Below are 13,997 nucleotides of genomic sequence, written 5' to 3' on the forward strand. Positions count from 1 at the left end.
GGAAAGAAGTCAAAATGCCACATTCCCCTGCAAAAACAACAATGACTATGTAATGTAGGATTCCGTTCATAAAATTCCAGAAATGCAAACTTATCTGTAGTAACAGAATGGTCAGTGGTTGCCTGGGGATGAGGTAGTATGGAGAAGCAAGATGGAGGAAACAAAGAGGGGTATCAGGAAACTTTTGAGAGTGATGGGCATGTCAATTATATTGATTGTGATAATGGTTTACAAGTATAATATATATCAAAACTTATCAAATTATATACTTTAAACATGTACATTTTTTTAATGTCAATTACACCTTAATAAAACTTAAAAAAGACATTATGACAACACTATCATTTATGGAATGGCACTATGTATAGGTTTGATTACATTATCAAATGCATTCCCTACTAGACCCTTGTTGGGTGAACACTATTAATTTTATTTTACATTAAGATCTGCTAAGGTTAAGATATTTATCCCAGGTTTCATGGTGAGAAAATGGTGAAACTGGGATATGAACCCAAGTATCTCTGGTTCTTATTCCTACTGCTCAGACTGATTTGATTTTACAGAGATAATGTACCCAAGTTTGAGGTTATATTTCAAATATAAATAGACATATAAGAATCTATCAGTTGATAACCAGTGTCCAATGTTTTAACCTATTAAATCTCAACTTAAAAACGCAAATCTAGGTAGTAGAAACCCATTTAATTTCTTATCTCTTAGTTTTTCTACATCCTACCTACACTATCTCTAATATAGCTACTACAGTAATACCTTTAAAATGTTTATTCCTAAAACATTTATTCCTAACACATACCATCCTGTGAATGGTAATATACCTTGAAGTTGAAAGAATTACATATACGTGCAATAATTTTAGTAATAAGAAGAGAAATTATTCAAAAAATAAGACTTTATTTAAGTCTTTATAGTCAGTGTACACAGGAACACTTCTGTGAATACAGGTCAGTATCTACATATATCACATCTGGTGCAGACTGCAAACAGCTTACCCTGGTATCTGATCTGTGGCACATTTACGATGCGTTGTTAACCCCAATATCTACTGTGCAATGTCATTTTATTCATCCATTTAATCTATTTAGGAACTCCAAGCACATTTAACGTGTAAGAAGCCTTGGTGTCCATTGGCCACAGCAACATTTTTCTAGGTATATCTCCTAAGGCAAGGGAAACAAAAGCTAAATAAACTATTGGGGGAGGGGTGCCTAGGTGGTTCAGTTGGTTAAGTATCAGGCTCTTGATTTCAGCTCAGGTCATGTCATGACCTCATGGTTCATCAATTTGAGTCCTGCATTGGGTTCTGTGCTGGCTGACAGCATGGAGCCTCCTTGGGACTCTCTCTCTCCTTCTCTTTCTGCCCCTCCCCTGCTCTCTCTCTCTCAAAAATAAATAAATAATCATTAAAAAAATAATATATTTAAAAAAGTAAATTACTGGGACTACATCAAAATAAAATGCTTTTGTAAAACAAAGGAAACCATCAATAGAACAAAAAGACAACATATTGAATGGAAGAAGATATTTGCAAATGATATACCCAACAAGGCATTTAATTAACATCCAAAATATAAAAATAACACCAAAAAACCCCTAAACAGTGTGGTTTAAAAACAGGCAGAGAACCTGAATAAACATTTTTCCAAGAAGACATACAGATGGCCAACGAGTTCATGAAAAGATTCTCCACATCACTCATCATCAGGAAAATGCAAATCAAAGCCACAATAAGATATCGCTTCACACCTGTTTGAATGCCTAAAATCCAAAAGACAAGAAACAACAAGTGCTGGAGAGGAGGTGGAGGAAAAGGAACCCTCATGTAGTGTTGGTGGGAATGGATATTAGTACAGCCACTGTGGAAAACAGTATGGAGGTTCCTCAAAAAATTAAAAACAGAAAGACCATATGACTCAGTAATTCCACTATCGGGTATTTTCCCAAAGAAAATGAAACACCAATTCGAAAGGATATAGGTACCCTTGTGTTTACTGCAGCATTATTTACAATTTACAATAGTCAAGATATGGAGGCAATGTAAGTGTCTATTGATGGACCAATGGATAAGGAAAATGTGGTATATTATGCAACCTTAAAAAAGGGTGAGATTGTGCCATTTGAGACAACATGGATGGCCCTAGAGGTTATTATGGTAAATGAAAGAAGCCAGACTGAGGAAGAGAAATACCCTATGATTTCACTTACAAATAGAATCTTTAAAACTTGAATAAATACACAAAAAGCAGAATCAGACCTATAAATACAGAGAACTGAAGGCTGCCAGAGGGGGCAGGGGGTGAAAGGCTGGGCAAAATGGGTGAAGGGGAGAGGAAGATACAGGCCTCCAGTCATGGTATGAGTAAATCATAGGAGTAAAAGGCAGAGTATAAGGAATACAGTCAGTGATATTGTAAGAGTAATGGAATAGTACAGACGGTAGCTACCCTGGTATAAATTTGCCCAATCACTAAGTTGTACATCTGAAACAAACCTAACATTGTGTATTGACCATACTCAGAAAAAAAGCTTAGATGTCCAATATCTTACTAATGTACTTTTGTCCATAATGTGATTTTTTGTTTTTAAAATATTTGAAGTATCTGTCTGAAAACCCAAGAGTCAACAATTTGTTAAAATGATAAATAAAAACCAATGTTAGCCAACATCAGGATGCTGGGAATTATTCATGTATAAATTGGCTTTAAAACTCTATGTGTCTCAGTGGCTTACGTCTACCTTATTTACATTGAGTACAAAGGATATTTCTATTAATAATTGTGCATAACAAGAGTATTAGAGGGCTACAACAATAGTCTTCATGAAATCTTCTATTATACCTATGCACTATTTTTTTCTAGAAATTTCTTACTCAATTCTCCTGAAAATCTTCCCATCCCCTGACCACACGCCCACAGGGCATGAAAACTTCAGCTAAGTCCATCAGAGTATCTTTCTTAGACATGGCCTATGCTGAGTTGGGTCACCTGCACTACAGATGGTGCTAAACCAAATTATGTGCAAAGAAAAGAAGCATTTATAAATTGTAAGGAACCCTAGAGTCCAATTACTTGAGGGTGTGAGCAAATGGCCATGTATACTGCTTTATAAAATCTGCTTCCACATACAACTAGATTTTTGAAAAGAACCAATTACAGTGGTGTTTTTTTTCTTTCCAGTAAGAGAAAGCATTTTAAAGTTTCAAGAACAGTTGGTAGAAGAACAAAAAGTACAATCCTTTTAAACAGTAAAAATAAGGCTCCTGTTATCTTGAATTATGATACAGCAGAAGCCAGTCCTCCTGTTCGCGTCGTGGGGGGGCAGCGTGACAGCTAAGCTACTTGGAAGAGAACTGAACACTTCACCACGACACGCTGTGGGACCTGCCTTTACCCACAGTACGTCCACTTATTGTGGGCACTTTTGCTGCAAAGACTGAAAAATGTTCAATGTAGGACTGCCATGTAAACACACCCTATTATTTAGATAGCCATGTTCTCCAGGAGAAAATGGTGAAGAAATGAAGTCCTCCGTGCCCACAGAGAACTGACCCTGTGAATGACCAGCTTGTGTGTCTCACCACAGAATTACTTATAATAGCATTACCTATAACACCCTCATTATTCAGCAGTGATAATAACACTACTGTGACTATTGTTGCCGCCACAGTAACTAATGGCTCACGTTTACTGATACTGTTTAAACAGTTAACAGATCTGATGAAATCCTCACACTAACTTTAAGAAATGTGCAATGATTTTGTTTTAAAGATAAGGTAACAGAAGAGGAGAGGTATTAGTAAGTTGCCCAAGAGCACGCAGGGGATGAAGTGGCAAAGTAGGATTCACATCAGATCGGCTGAGTACCCTCAAAAAAACGTCTTCAGGCATAAAATCAAAGGTGCTAAATAATTAAAGTGCAGGTTTCCTAGCAAATCTCAATCGACATCCCTTGAGAGAGTTTGGGTTTTTTTGGAAAGTGGAGGGGGTGCTACATGGCGATGCTCGGGAAATTTCTCTTCACGTGAATTTCCTAAAATTTACAACAATGGATGATCATCCTGTCTGCTCTTCTCCCAACTTCATCTGCAAACTTGATTCAGGGCCTTCAAATCTCTTAACGCACACTGGTTATCACAGTGTGAAGGCCTGAAGGCCATGCATATCCCAGAGAGATTTGTCACTGACAACCCAGCCTGAAGATACAGAACACTCTGAAAGGGTGTTTTATCTTTTGACCTCAGGCAGTCTTTATCCACCTTCAGAGTTTGCTCTGATTTTATTTGCTGACTGGGCTATTACAATTTTAAAACCATGTTAGAGCTGTATTGCCAGGCAGCAGTTAAAATGTTGCCATCAAAACCATAATGAAGGAGAACTTTCTTCTGCTTTGGAGAAGATGGCATGGATACACTTTTACCTGTCCCTCCTGCTAAGTGTGACTTTAAAAGCCTTGCTATCAGACTTTAGCCTCTACTACAAAGCTGTAATCATCAAGACAGCATGGTATTGGCACAAAAACAGACACATAGACCAATGGAATAGAATAGAAACCCCAGAACTAGACCCACAAAATTATGGCCAACTAATCTTTGACAAAGCAGGAAAGAATATCCAATGGAAAAAAGACAGTCTCTTTAACAAATGGTGCTGGGAGAACTGGAAAGCAACATGCAGAAGAATGAAACCAGACCACTTTCTTACACCATTCACAAAAATAAACTCAAAATGGATGAAACACCTGAATGTGAGACAGGAAACCATCAAAACCCTAGAGGAGAAAGCAGAAAAAAACCTTTCTGACCTCAGCCACAGAAATTTCTTACTTGACACATCCCCAAAGGCAAGGGTGTTAAAAGCAAAATGAACTATTAGGACCTCATCAAGATAAAAAGCTTCTGCATTGCAAAGGAAACAATCAACAAAACTAAAAGGCAACCAACGGAATGGGAAAAGATATTTGCAAATGACATATCGGACAAAGGCCAGTATCCAAAATCTATAAAGAACCCACCGAACTCCACACCTGAAAAACAAATAATCCAGTGAAGAAATGGGCAGAAGACATGAATAGACACTTCTCTAAAGAAGACATCCAGATGGCCAACAGGCACATGAAAAGATGCTCAACGTCGCTCCTCATCAGGGAAAAACAAATCAAAACCACACTCAGATACCACCTCACGCCAGTCAGAGTGGCTAAAATGGACAAATCAGGAGACTATAGATGCTGGCGAGGATGTGCAGAAACGGGAACCCTCTTGCACTGTTGGTGGGAATGCAAACTGGTGCAGCCGCTCTGGAAAACAGTGTGGAGGTTCCTCAAAAAATTAAAAATAGATCTACCCTATGACCCAGCAATAGCACAGCTAGGAATTTACCCAAGGGATACAGGAGTGTTGATGCATTGGGGCACTTGTACCCCAATGTTTATAGCAGCACTTTCAACCAATAGCCAAATTATGGAAAGAGCCTAAATGTCCATCAACTGATAAATGGATAAAGAAGGTGTGGTTTATACACACAATGGAATACTATGTGGCAATGAGAAAGAATGAAATATGGCCTTTTGTAGCAACATGAATGGAACTGGAGAGTGTTACGCTAAGTGAAATAAGTCATACAGAGAAAGACAGATACCATATGTTTTCACTCTTATATGGATCCTGAGAAACTTAACAGAAGACTATGGGGGAGGGGAAGAAAAAAAAAAGTTAGAGAGGGAGGGAGCCAAAGCATAAGAGACTCTTAAAAACTGAGAACAAACTGAGGGTTGATGGGGGATGGGAGGGAGGGGAAGGTGGGTGATGGGCACTGAGGAGAGCACCTGTTGGGATGAGCACTGGGTGTTGTATGGAAACCAATCTGATAGTAAATTTCATATTAAAATAAATAAATAAATAAAATTAAAAAAAAACCTGAGAATAAACTGAGGGTTGATGGGGGGTGAGAGGGAGAGGAGGGTGGGTGATGGGTATTGAGGAGGGCACCTGTTGGGATGAGCACTGGGTATTGTATGGAAACCAATTTGACAATAAATTTCATTAAAAAAAATAAATAAAAATAAATAAATAAAAACCTTGCTATCACATATAAAACAGAAGAAGAGTCTGAAGGTGGAGAAAAGAGAGCAGTCTGACCAGGGACTTTGGGACCTGAGGTACATAATATTTAGTTCTCTGGGATTTCTTTCTGTTTCAGATATCCCACACCTGGAGTTGGAGAAGCTGGCCACCCTGAAACACCAACAATTACAAACAAAAATCCCCCAAAAAAGCCTACACTCTTTGGCCAAAGGATCAGGAAAGGGGCAGTTTACCAGGACAAAACTTTCAGTCATAACTGGTCTAGTCCAGTTGAACACCATAAAAAACTGTGGCCCCACCCACAGCAATGCAGAGCTGAGACTGCCACTCTCACGAAGCTGTGCACAGATGACCTAATACCTCTCTGAGATAAAGCCAAATAGGGACCAGGTGCTTTCCCACTCAATGGTCAGTGTTGAAGACAATATGGGGAATGCGAATTTCTATGTCAGGCCGTAATGACATAACACCACTCCCTTCTGCTGCCAAGTGGTATCCCATAAAGCCAGCTGAAACAATAAGTTTAAGTAAGATGCAGAGTCTTGTAAAATCAAGATGTCCAGACTTCAGCTGAAAGTCACTTATCATAACAAGAACCAGGAAGATCTCAAATTGAATGAAAAAGGACTGAATCAGTGTCAACATCGAGATAAAAGAATGTTAGAATTATCTGGCACAGCTTATGCAAAAATTAACTCAAAACGGTTCAAAGACTTAAATGTAAAATATAAAACTAAAACTTTTAGGAAGAAAACCTAGGAGATAAACTTTAGGATATAGGGCTAGATAAAATAATGCTTAGATTTGACATCACAAGAATGATCCATACAAGGAAAAACTGACAAAGTGAACTTCATCAATATTAAATTTTTTTTGCAGAAGACCTTGTTAAGAGGATGAGGAAACAAGCTATAGAAAGGGAAAAAATATAAACCACATTCTCAATAAAGGACTAGTATCTAAAATATACAAAGAACCCTCAAAATTCAACAGTCAAAAACAATCCAGTTAGAAAATCGTAAAAAGACATGAAGAAGCATTTCACAGAAGAGGATATATAGGAGACAAATAATTCTAAGAAAAAATGTTCAGCATCACTAGCCATTAGGGGAATACAAATTAAAATCACAGTAAGATATTACTACCTAACAGAATACATCACCTAACAACAACAAAAAAATGGCAACACCAAATGTTGAAGAGGATGCTGAGAAATTGGATCATTCATACATTGCATATATGAGAATGTAAAATGATACCGTCACTATGGAAAACAGTTTGGCAGTTTCTTTAAATACCAAACATGCAACTACTATACAATTCAAGAACAATGCTTCTAGGAATTTATCCTAGAGAAACGAAGACTTATGTTTACATAAAAACCAGCACAGAAACATTTATAGCAGCTCTGTTCATAATAGCCAAAATGTGAAAACAACCCAGGTGTCCTTCATCTGAGCAATACTGAGAAATAATAAAGAACAAACCAAATATGTTTATATATTTATGTATTTATGTGTCTTCACACAGACACACACACACACACACACATATATATATAAACCTGGATGAATCTCCAGAGAATTATGTGGAGTCAGAAAAAAAGCCTATTACATGATTACATGTATAAATGATTATATTTATACAACATGCTGGAAATGCCAAAATTATAAAAATGGAGAAGATTTGTGATTATCAGGGTTAAGGAAGAGGTGGAAATGGGAAGGAAGTGGGTTTGGCTATAAAAAAGCAACATGAGGGATCCGTAGGGTGATGGAAATATTCTGTGTCTTGACTATATCAATGTCAATATCCTAGCTGTGATATTGTCCTATAGTTCTCTAAAATGTTACCATTGTGGAAACTGGGTAAAAGCTCTGTAATATTTCTTACAACTCTGTAATAATTCTTACAACTGCATGTGTATAAGTATCACAGAATAAAAAAGGTTAATTAAAAAAAAACATGAAAGAAGGGACACATGTCAGTCGGTTAAGTGTCTCTTGATTTTGGCTCAGGTCATGATCTCATGGTTTATGGGATTGAGCCCCATGTGGGGCTCTGCGCTGATGGCGTGGAGCCTGCATGGGATTCTTTCTCCCCCTCTCTCTCTGCCCCTCCCTGCACACACACAAACACATACATGTGTACAAACTCTCTCTCAAAATAAACATTAAAAAAAGAAACAACATGAAAGAACAAAATAAAAAAAATTCAATATAAAAAACCCCAAGTGGGGCGCCTGGGTGGCACAGTCGGTTAAGCGTCCGACTTCAGCCAGGTCACGATCTCGCGGTCCGGGAGTTCGAGCCCCGCGTCAGGCTCTGGGCTGATGGCTCAGAGCCTGGAGCCTGTTTCGGATTCTGTGTCTCCCTCTCTCTCTGCCCCTCCCCCGTTCATGCTCTGTCTCTCTCTGTTCCAAAAATAAATAAACGATGAAAAAAAAAAATTAAAAAAAAAAAAAAAACCCAAGCCAGGAGTCTGGGTGGCTCAGTCACTTAAGTGGCCAACTTTGGCTCAGGTCATGATCATGCGATTCTGGAGTTGGAGCCCCCCCGTCAGGCTCTGTGCTAACAGCTCAGAGCCTGGAGCCTGCTTCGGATTTCTGGGTCTCCTTCTCTCACTGCCCCTTTCCTATTGTGTTCTGTCTCTCTCTCAAAATAAATAGACATTAAAAAAAAAAAACAAAACCCAAACCTTCAAATCAAAAATAAACTCCAGTAGTATTAAGCAACAACATGTTTTGAGCCTCTACTATGGACCAAGTAGTGCACTTGGTAATACACGAAGTAATACACTAAGCTAACGCTATGAGGTAGGTACTATTTTCCACATGAAACTGAGAAAACAATCACTTGCTCCTGTTTGTTTAAATGAGGCAGTACAGCTAGTGCATGTATTAGGAAGTTTTTCATACTATCTCAAACTTAGTTTGTTAAAAGAAAGAGTTTAACTTTATTTCCCAAACTCACAGCTTGGTTTCCTTAGGTGAATCTCAGCTCTGAAAGCAGAGAAAATAAAATTTAATGTAAGGTGGCCATCCTGAAACAGTCAGGAGAACCTGGTAGGAGAGTCAGGGCAGACTTTTTATCTTTTTAAGTAAAAGTAAAAATTAATTTCATCAAGGGCTAGGCAACAGTCTTAAGACAAGGTTCTATAATGGAGGATTTATAAAAATAATGGCTAAAAGCTGACATTTTTTGTCAATTTTTTGAAAACCACTGCATCTACTGCCATTTCTGATGTTTTCAAGACTATTCTTCAACAGACCTAAAAAAAAAAACAACATTCTTGCTCAAGTGAATTTGCGTTTTATTTTTTTTTTTAATTTTATTTTTATTATTTTTTAATTTTTTTTCAATATATGAAATTTATTGTCAAATTGGTTTCCATACAACACCCAGTGCTCATCCCAAAAGGTGCCCTCCTCAATACCCATCACCCACCCTCCCCACCCTCCCACCCCCCAACAACCCTCAGTTTGTTCTCAGTTTTTAAGAGTCTCTTAGGCTTTGGCTCTCTCCCACTCTAACCTCTTTTTTTTTTTTTTTCCTTCCCCTCCCCCATGGGTTTCTGTTAAGTTTCTCAGGATCCACATAAGAGTGAAAACATATGGTATCTGTCTTTCTCTGTATGGCTTATTTCACTTAGCATAACTTTCTCCAGTTCCATCCACGTTGCTACAAAGGGCCATATTTCATTCTTTCTCATTGCCACGTAGTACTCCATTGTGTATATATAAACCACAATTTCTTTATCCATTCATCAGTTGATGGACATTTAGGCTCTTTCCATAATTTGGCTATTGTTGAAAGTGCTGCTATAAACATTGGGGTGAATTTGAGTTTTAAATAGAAATCTATCCATCCATCCATCATCTCTATAGACACACACACATGAAAATATATACATATACATAAGCTATCAAATAGGTTATTTCTTAATATTTTATAAATTATATTACAGTGGACTCATAAAACAGTGAATACTCAAGGTTACTTAGAAATTACCAAGTCAAACTTTCTCATCTCATAGCTGAGGAAACTGAAGCCTCCCCAAATTAAGATCCTTACTATTCACAGTGTAAAATCCAGAATTAAAACTCAGGATCCCTGACTCCTGTTCCTCGATTTCACTATTCTTACTTCCTCAAGCAATTTGATGGATGAAAAGAGAATGAAACATCGAGGGGACTGGGAACACAGAATCACAGGGCAATTTAAATTGGTCAAAGTGAGAGCTATTAACAAATGCGGCTTTCTGTAATTAAACATATTTTAATCCATGATCTTTTCACAAACAATGCTTCTTATTCCCTGGCAAAATGAAAGCAGCCTCATCTATATTTGAAATGCACACAGGACACTCCCCCAAGGCCAGATTTCCCAGATTCCTATCATAACCCACCCTCAAAGGGACTGAAGCCTTTACAAGCACAACTATGTTCTGTTCCACGTGTCATTTGCTTTAGGATCTTACAGTGACATCCTGGAACTGGAGCCGCATCGCGGAGCCAGATGACTGAGGTCGACTGGTGATCTCCAATATGGTTCTCAGCAAGATGTCCAGCAGGCTGGCCACTATCACATCGATTTCCTCCAACACAGATTTTTCCTTAAAAGAAAGAAATAAGGAATTCAGGCAATTGTGGCTGAATATGTGTATTAATCTCTCTGTAATGGAAAAGGGGGGAAAAACCACATTTCCAAATCAGGAATCAAAAAGAGAACTGGATAACTTGACAGACCTGGACCTCACCTATGTCACCTTAGTAAATGGCCTTCTTTTATAGACAACAAAGGCACAGAGAACTTAACAGCTTACCCAAGAGAACCCAGCTAGGCTGTGCAGTTGTGCCTGAGTGGTGCCAATGACAAGGTGGGGTGATGTCCTGGGAAGCATCAAACTACTCCAGAGCACTAGCTGTGCACTAACACAGTGTGTGATGTGGCCAAGTCAGATGCCTTTCTGGGTCTGATTCCTCACTGAAAGTCCCTCGTGTTTCCCCAAGTCCTTAATTCTTTTTATTTCAGACTGTGCTTACATACACTCTTCTTGAGCTGCACAGTTATTTTCTAAAATTCTATTTAAGTGCAAACAACTATTCCTATAAAAATGATTTTTAAAAAGCTCTACAGGTGTAGACTGCACAACATTCAGTATAGATGAATACCATGAGCTCCAGACTGAACCTCATGGCAATGGCCACGGTGGACTGCTTCCCTAAAGGAGAATTAATACTATCCAAGCCCCCAGGACTTGAGAGAGAAACCCAAGTTGCTCTTCTCTGACTGTATGCAATGGAGTTGGATTCTGATTACAACTGCACAAGACAAAACTCTGTGTACTCAGGCTCTCTACCAAGGAGACTGTCTTCCAAACACACAAACAAAAACTTTTACAAAGTGTGAATCTGAAAGAGCTTTTTGGCCACGGTTTTATGATAAACTTTCTTACACTTCCGATAAAACTACCATAGTTTCCCCTCCAGGGCAGAGTTTCTGTTCTGAATTCCTTATCAGATAAGTCCAAAAGCTGACTGCAACTTCCAAACTGAAGTAGACAGGAGAAATTAAAAAAAATCTTTTCCACTACTGCTGATACTTGTTTTCAGTTTTCTGCAGTGAACTATCTCACTTAGCAGAATTACGGTTTATAAAAACATTCTAACTAGGCACAGCATAGCTATTCTTTACTGAACGACACAGAAAAATTTTAAAGCAAAACTATCATTCTCTCCCTGTTGTCACTGTTCGACCCAGTCCCAGATCACCCTTGGGGCCTGGGATCACGGGGATGTGGAAAAATCAGTCGTCCCTCCCCATGCAGATCTTATTAAACTTTTATACACAGAGTTTCTGCCCTTCTCCTCTCAAGTGTCAACTTTGTTCCCACAGTGCAGGGCCCTGTCTCAATTATGTCCACTGGGGTCCCAAGCCAGCTCACTGCTGAGCCCTTCAGAAGGCGATCCTAGGTAACAGAGACAACAATGGGGAAACTATATAGTGTATGGCAAGGAGGCAGAGGCACAGGAGTCTCAGCACTGCTCTGTACAAGCTGTCAAAGATGAGCAAATGCCAATTCCGGCTGCAGGCTGACAGAACTAGAACAGGACACCCTTTCCATGTGGATTTCACATCAGTCCCATGAGCCATGAACACGAGTATCCAAAGAACTGTCCTCATTTCTAAGTAAGCATGTGATTTTTTGCTATTTGCCCTGTATCTTCTCATGTGACTATACAGCACTAAGAGTCAGGTACATCCACAGGAATTCCCAAAGCCCCTGACAATTCAGTATTATTGTTGCGGCTGGGTAATGACTGTAGTGCAAGACATCCTTGGTCTCCTGGGCCCTTCCTCTGCTTCTACGATTTCTGTGGGACCCAAGGGCCATGGGCCCAAGGGCCATGGCCAAGCTCTGAGCATCACCATGCAGCCTTCCACAGAATGGGCCCCAAAAGACTTCACTTTACAGGCAGTAATTTATTCTTGCCACAGAGTATTCATCATATCAAGATTAAAGACACATGTGGGAGGCTTTGAGATTTCTAATTTTTCTCACTGGGTATTCAGTTCTTTCTTGAAATACAAGTTGAGGAGGTTATTTGGGGTTACAGCAATCTCACAAGGTTAAAAAAAAATATTTCAGAAGAATAGCAAAATGTCCAACCCAGCTGGAAATAAAAGTGAGAGTCTCAGAGGGTTATTCTTCAGTGTGGTTTCTCTGAAAACTTGAGAGTTTTTATTTCCAGAAGCCATTTGATGGGAACTACATACTATGATCTGTATTTACTCACTGAGCTATTTTTCTTGATGAGACAAAATACGTTGCTAAGGATTCGTGCACACATGATCAGGTCCTTCTGTTCTTGCAGGTGCATGTGGAGGTGATGTAACACGACAGGCAGGAGAATGTACCTGGAATCTGGAGAGAACAGAAGCATTAGTGTCACATCTATGGAGGCCCACGCCAACCTTGTACACACCCATACCTACTCTAACTGTACTGGTTAAACGATTAACACATAGTGAAAAGCTACATAATTGGTATTGGAAAAAAAGTAGTCCGTTTCCCTAATCCATGATTCCTGCACTCAAGAAGTCTTTGACTCTTATACTGAAAATAGGTTATTTTTTTAAATTGTCTGTTTTACCTCCAAATATCTAAATGGCATGCTTATCTGGTCATTTTCTGATTTTTCACTGAGACTGACCATCCAGTGACTTCTTACTATAATAGGTGAAAATTTAGCTTTTCTTACCCTCTTGTCTTCTCCCCAGTCTCGGAAAAAACTTTTTTTTTTGGTCACAATTTCTGGCTAAATTAACATTTTGCATTTGCTGCCATTCTGATTTCCAGTGCTTTGCACATGGCCAAGTTTTTGTTTTACTTTTATCTCTCTTTAAAAGCTTTCAGGAGGGGCGCCTGGGTGGCTCAGTCGGTTGAGCACCGGCTTCAGCTCAGGTCACGATCTCACGGTCCGTGAGTTCGAGCCCCGCGTCGGGCTCTGTGCTGACAGCTCAGAGCCTGGAGCCTGTTTCGGATTCTGCGTCTCCCTCTCTCTCTGACCCTCCCCCATTCATACTCTGTCTCTCTCTGTCTCAAAAATAAATAAACATTAAAAAAAATTTTTTTAAAGCTTTCAGGAAATTATTCCTGGTAATTCAAATTTTCATGACCACGTGCCTTGCTTTGGCCCTTGAAACCTACAAAAACTCATGTCCTGCAGTGCTGGGATCTTGTCTTGAAGTACTTCCAGCATTATTTCCTTTTCTCTATTTCTTCTGTCCTCAGTCTGGAACTCTGACTACACTGACATCACGAATCTCTTAAAATATCTTCTTTTCTTGATTTTTTTTCCATCTTTCTGCCCAACTTCTTTATCTTCCAACTC

General features: G+C 39.0%; 1 protein-coding gene across 2 annotated transcripts in view; it reads right to left on the reverse strand.

The window, feature by feature from the left end:
• The window catches only part of DOCK4 (dedicator of cytokinesis 4), a 432,507-nt gene that overhangs the window by 102,536 nt on the left and 315,974 nt on the right, over positions 1-13,997 (reverse strand). For both annotated transcript variants that reach the window (XM_047849499.1, XM_047849498.1), the window contains exons 24-25: positions 12,900-13,027; positions 10,580-10,714 (exon numbers count right to left, since the gene is read on the reverse strand). In XM_047849499.1, the coding sequence (XP_047705455.1) occupies positions 10,580-10,714; positions 12,900-13,027 (263 nt within the window). The remainder of the gene's footprint in view (positions 1-10,579; positions 10,715-12,899; positions 13,028-13,997) is intronic.

This window comes from Prionailurus viverrinus, chromosome A2 (assembly GCF_022837055.1).
Source record: "Prionailurus viverrinus isolate Anna chromosome A2, UM_Priviv_1.0, whole genome shotgun sequence".
Classification (NCBI taxonomy): Eukaryota; Metazoa; Chordata; class Mammalia; order Carnivora; family Felidae; genus Prionailurus; species Prionailurus viverrinus.